This window comes from Hyaena hyaena, unplaced genomic scaffold (assembly GCF_003009895.1).
Source record: "Hyaena hyaena isolate Hyena2069 unplaced genomic scaffold, ASM300989v1 scaffold_55, whole genome shotgun sequence".
NCBI lineage: Eukaryota > Metazoa > Chordata > Mammalia > Carnivora > Hyaenidae > Hyaena > Hyaena hyaena.
Window position 1 is genome coordinate 4,478,458 of NW_024080687.1, and position 5,950 is coordinate 4,484,407.

General features: G+C 49.8%; 1 protein-coding gene across 2 annotated transcripts; it reads right to left on the reverse strand.

The window, feature by feature from the left end:
• On the reverse strand, window positions 1-4,652 carry RRP36 (ribosomal RNA processing 36). 2 transcript variants are annotated; one of them, XM_039231091.1, is made up of 8 exons: window positions 4,517-4,559; window positions 3,438-3,508; window positions 2,919-3,066; window positions 1,996-2,062; window positions 1,812-1,916; window positions 1,379-1,453; window positions 1,150-1,267; window positions 1-716 (listed from the first exon to the last, which is right to left on the reverse strand). In XM_039231091.1, the coding sequence occupies exons 3-8, from the start codon at window positions 3,053-3,055 to the stop codon at window positions 580-582; spliced, it is 639 nt and encodes a 212-aa protein (XP_039087022.1). In that variant the 5' UTR covers window positions 3,056-3,066; window positions 3,438-3,508; window positions 4,517-4,559; the 3' UTR covers window positions 1-579. The 2 variants fall into 2 exon arrangements, with proteins under 2 accessions (XP_039087022.1, XP_039087021.1); XM_039231090.1 differs by lacking the exon at window positions 3,438-3,508 and having other exon boundaries at window positions 4,517-4,652.
• Between the last annotated feature and the right edge of the window lie 1,298 nt (window positions 4,653-5,950).

The following is a 5,950-nucleotide window of genomic DNA, read 5'->3' on the forward strand; positions in this document are numbered from 1 at the left end:
GGAGTGGTTTCCTCTTGCAATGATCCTGTCTTCTTTGAGGGTTAAGTGGGAGGGGTCTCTGGTCTGACTTCCCACTTTATGGGGAGCCTTAAGTTTGCTGCCAGCCCCCACAGGCGGCCCAGTGAAACCGTATCTAGGCTGCTCGAAAACCCCACCAAAAAAAAGAATAAAAAGAAGAGTAACAGGAATGTTTATGATTTGGCTCTTACATAAAGTCCCAGCACTGGGAGCTGTCGACACACTTCACAGCCTTCACCAGCCTCAAGCTCACTCACTCACTCACTGGCCTTTTTTCTTCTATACCACGATCACTGGTTTAAAGCAAGGATGGGAAGACATGAGGCCGTAATGAACCAGATCCAAGCAGAGAAAATGTGCCATGACAGAAGGTTGGGCTGCTCTTCTTGTCCCACCCTGGGGCAGTCCAAGAGCCCTTTAGTCATCTTTGAGCCAATCTAGCTCAAGGGCAGCTATGATCCTTGCCCTTGCATAGAAAAGAACCAGAAGAGGCCACGCCCAAGTTGTCCCCATAGATCCATTTCTCACTGGGGCAGGGGCAGAGCTGAGAATAGTTCCTTATTACTCTTTGCTCAAAGGGAGATGTCTCCGGTCCTTGCCTGCATTTCGGCGCCTCTTTCGACTCAAGAAGCTCTCTAACTTCTTACTGCGTTTCAGCTCTTTGAACTTCTCAGCTAGGACCAACTGGCGCTGCTCAGCTAGAGGACAAAGAGAAAGCCGGTGAGCAAGGGAGGAGGCACTCCTCTCGTCCCTTCCCCAGGTCTGTACTTCCCAACCGCTATGCTGGGATACGTGACTTGGCTGGAGGGCTGGAGTTCACTGGTGTGTGTGGCAAGCAGATCTTTTCTATAATTCCCTGCTTTCTCTATTAAACCAACTGTGAGCTCCTTCTATGAGCCTGGCCCAGCATATGCAGGGGAGGCGGGAGAGATAAAAGCAACACTCCTCTCCCATAATCTATAATTAGGGAGACAAGATTAGTTACAAACAACTCCTCCCTACCATTTCTGATTTCCTCCAACTTCCCATGGGATCCAGCCTTCAAGCCTCCATTAGGGAGCTCATGGACCCCCAACAGAGCACGCTGCCTCTAAGGCCACCCAAGCCTGGTGACAGCTGTGCCCCACTCACATTTCTTCAGGAAGTATGGCCGATGGCCCTGCTGGGCCCGAGCCCGCCTCTCCTGCTTCAGGGCCAGGCGCAGCTCCTGCTGCCGCTTGCGTTCCTGCTGGGCCATTTCTTGCTGCTCCTGAGGAGCAAAGACGAGGTGGGTGAGCTGGGTAAGTAGGAGGGACTGTGAAGCACCTCCTGCCTGCCTTGAACTGTTCTCCTCGCCCACCCACGACTCTGACCCACTCACCATTCTCTGAAGCAGCTGCTGCAGTTTCTCGTGCTCCTGCCCCGAACGGTGCTTCTTCAGCTGCTTTTTCACGAGCTCCACGTTACAAAATGAATATGAGCGTTAGCAGTCTGTAAGTGTTTACCGAAACGTTGTGCCAAGCGTTATACTAAGAGGTTCGTGTGTATTAATGCGGTAACCCTAGGAGATATGAATTATTTTATTATCTCTTTTTATGATCAGAAAACTGAGAACTTAAGGAACCTGCCAATGGTCACACAGCTGGTAAACTCATGAGCCGGGATTTGAATAGAAGCAAATTAGGGAGCGTTAAATCAAGGAGAAATAAATCTGCCCACCACTATGTTGCCTGTTCCCCCTCTGCCCAACTCTCTAACCCGTACCCTGGTTTCCCACCCCTAGAATCTCCATGAGCCGGTCTAGTGTTCCAAACCTCTTTCTCTTTGGCTCGGATGTCATCCAGGAATTGATACGTTTTGTCAAACACCTCAGGATTATATTCCCCTGACAGATCATCAAAGCGGGGGTCCCGGGCCACCTTTGGAGAGAACAGAGAGAGTATAAACGAACCGTTTGGTCTCCCCTCATTGAGACAGCTCTTCCTGCCTCTTCCTCACCTTCTTACTGATGGGAACAACTTGACGCAAAAATGGCACCCGGACCTTGGCTGACATTTCCAGAGGCCTACGGAGAAATTAAAAGACATGTCCAAGGCCTCCACATTTTTGTTTTTTAAGATTTTATTTTTGGGGCGCCTGGGTGGCACAGTTGGTTAAGCATCCAACTTCAACTCAAGTCATGATCTTACGGCTTGTGAGTTTGAGCCCCACTTCACAAGGGCTCTGTGTGGACAGCTCAAAGCCTAGAACCTGGACTGTGTGTCTCCTTCTCTCTCTGCCCCTCCCCCGCTCATGCTCGCTCACTCTCCCTAAGAATAAATGAACATAAATTTTTTTTTTAAGATTTTATTTTTAAGTAATCTCTATACCCAACGTGGGGCTCAAAGTCGCAACCATAAGATCAAGAGGGGCACCTGGGTGGCTTAGTCAGTCTGACTTCAGCTCACATCATGATCTCACAGTTCATGAGTTCTAGCCCCACACTGGGCTTTCTGTCCCTCTCTCTGCCCTTCCCCCACTTGTGCATGTTCTCTCTCTCTCTCTCTCTCTCAAAAATAAAAACATTGAAAAAAAAAAAAAGTGCACACTCCAGTGACTGAGCCAGCCAGATGCCCTGGCTCTCCAGTGTTTTCTTTCTAATGTTTATTTACTTTTGAGATAGAGACAGTGTGAATGGGGGAGGGGCAGAGAGGGAGACACAGAATCCGAAGGAGGCTCCAGACTGTCGGCACAGAGCCTGACGTGGGGCTCGAACTCACCAATTGCAAGATCATGCCCTGAGCCAAAGTCGGCCCTTAACCGACGGAGCCACCCAGGCACCCTCACTGGCTCTCCAGCCTTGATCAAAGGCCTCCCACCCGGTAATGCAGACACCTACTCAAAGGCCCAGGTATTCTCCAGTTCCTGGCCTTGCTCCTCACCTGTGCTTATCTGCAACACACACATTTTGGACAGGTGGTCTGGAACCTAGCTTCTTAGTACTGTTTCCAGCTACCAACTGTTTGTATGTCTTAGTCCCCACTTGGTTCTGCAGTTCCAACAGCTCTTCAAATGACATGTCAGATGTGTCTGTGGAAGGAGGGGTGGGGACACAACTCAGCACAGCATCTCCCGTTGCTACGGAGACCTCGTCCCACCTTCATTCCTTAAGTAACTGACCCTTTCCAATATCCCCATCAGGCCGATCAAGGCAGTTTCTAGGCAGCACAGGTTGCAAGGGTGCTACACTGACACCTAACCTACCAACCACTCCTGCCACCTGCGGCCTCACCCAGCTAAAGAAGGTATACACATGTACAGCTCAAGGTGGGCCAAGCCACACAATCCCTTACTTGTCATCTTCTTTTGAATCCTGCCTTCACAGGCTTCCCCAAAGGGCATGTCTTCCTTGCTCAGTTACCACTGCCAGCGCTCCCCTCCATACTCTCAGCACCTCTCACCTCAGCCAGTGCTCTAAGTCTGCCAACCTCCATCTCCTCCCAAAACTATGCCGGACAGGCCAGACAGGCATCTAAAATACAAAGCTGATCTCATCATTCCTACCCCTTTTCCATACACGTAGGCTTCAGATGACATCACTTCAGAACTCAAAACTCCCTAATAGCTTCATCTTGATCAGAGCAAAAGCTAAATCCCCCTTGTGACCCAGCCCCTGGTCTCTAATCTCACATCCTATAATCTCTTTCCCACTCCTCTCCAGTCAACTAGTCTGGCACTTACTGAGCAAGAAGATCTATGTTCCTGCCTCAGTTCCTTTGCATTTGATGGTGCCTCCGCTTGGAATCTATCCAGATGTATTTACTGCTTGTTTCCTCACCTCCTTCCAACTGTTGCTCAAATGTCACCTACTCAGTGAGGCCTTCTGTAACCACTTAAAATTGCAACCCTTTGCTTGCCTTCTCTCTGTAGCCTTATAATCGTTTTGAAAAACAGGTATAATTCACATATCATAAAATTCACCCTTATAAATACACAATCCTGCACTTTGCCTTTTACTGTATTACTTTTTTTTTTTAAGTCACCCTTTCTGAAAGGTAAGCTCCAGGAGACCACGATCTTTTAAAAAAGATTTTAAGTTATCTCTACACCTAATGTGGGACTTGAACCCACACCTCCAAGATCAAGAGTCACATGCTCTACTGAGCCAGCTGGTCGCCCCAGGAGTTTTTGGCTGTTTTCCACTACTGTCTCTACAGCATCTAGAACAACCCGCACACGACAGACGCTCAACAAAGGTTTGCGAAACGTGTTCAGTCCTGACCTACTAACCCCCAGCAACCCATGCCTCTCCCGACTACTTTTACACGTGTGTTTTCTCCTTGCGGAAAACCCTCATCCTCCCTTTCAGAAACTGCCCAGGCTGTCCTAACCCAGGAAGCAGCCCCCTCACAATCACTGTCCCTTTTTGTCTGCGGCGCTCCCCGCGGTGGCCTCCAGCGGAGAACTTGGCAGTCTCGCGGTCACTGCTCCTACCCGACCTACCCTTCCCGCGCCCCCAGCCCCGGCCCCGGGCCCTCACCCTTCCGCAGGTCCCCGGGCCCCATGTCCCCGCCGTCCTCCTCGCCTCTCCCGGCCCCGCGGGGAAACCGGAGGGCCGCCGCGGCGCGGAAACTCTCTCTAGGCATTGGCTCGTGGGACTCGCCGGGAGCTAACGGCGCTACTTCCGCTCTTGTGCCTCCCGCCCCGCCTCTTCCGGCCTCTCCGGGAGACGCGTCTGCGCAAGTCGGTGGTGAGCCGGCCAGGACGCTCAGGCGGGTGGGCACGCACTCAATAGAACGTCGCCACCTTTTTGTCGCATGACGCTGGGCTCCGCGCTCTAGGGAAACTAGGGCCAGGCCCTGGTGGTATTTGGTTTCCTTTTGCTCTTGGAGAAGCCAGAACGTCACCGCCCTGTCCCTTCGCAAGCTTCTGTCAGCCACCCCNCCGCGTCGGGCTCTGTGCTGACTGCCAGCTCAGAGCCTGGAGCCTATTTCGGAGTCTGTGTCTCCCTCTCTCACTGACCCTCCCCTGCTCACGCTCTCTCTCTCTCTCTCTCCTAGAAATAAATAAAACATTAAAAAAAAAAAAATTTTAAATGTTTACTTATTTGAAAGACAGCAAGAGAGAGACCGAGAGCGAGCACACACGCATACCCCAGTGGGGGAGGAGCAGAGAGAGAATCCCAAGCAGGCTCCAGAGTGCCCAAAGTGGGGCTTGATCCCATGAACCATGAGATCATGACCTGATCTGAAATCGAGTCAGATGCTTAACCAACTGAGCCACCCAGGTGCCCAATAAAGTTTTTCTATTTTTTTTTTTAAAGATTTTATTTTTAAGTAATCTCTACACCCAGTATGGTGCTCGAACTCACAACTCCAAGACCAAGGGTTGCACACTCCACCAACTGAGCCAGCCAGGCACCCCAACCTTAAAATTTCTAATTTCAAATAGTATACAGTTCATTTTTAAAAGCTCTACTTTTTATCAAACCAATTTGGTCCTTTTAGATATTCTTTTCTTTAGTCATCCTTTCTCTTTAAAGATAAGCAAGATATTTTACATTTTGTATTTTATATTTCTAACATCTGTTTTTGCTGGTCTGAGTCTGTTTTCTATTGTCCCTAATGACTCTTGCTCATGGTGATGTCTTTCCTTGTGTGCTTTTATATTTTCAGTGAAAGCTCACATTCCTTCAGATTTTGTCCAAAGGAACGCTTGAGGCTTGAGTTTCAAGCACAACCCTCAAGTGAAGATTACACTTGCTTCTGCCAGGTGCCTGGAAGCACTACCAACCTGAGACCACTTCAAACTGAACCATTAGTTAGCTTGAGGATTCTCTAGTCCACACGGGAGTAGGAATTAGACCCAAATAGTACTGACAGCCAGCTGTGCTTCTACATTATTGAGGAAACGTTCTGTCCTCACCTCCTCCCTCCCTCTGTATCCACAACCAAAGCTAAGTAGGTGAGTTGTG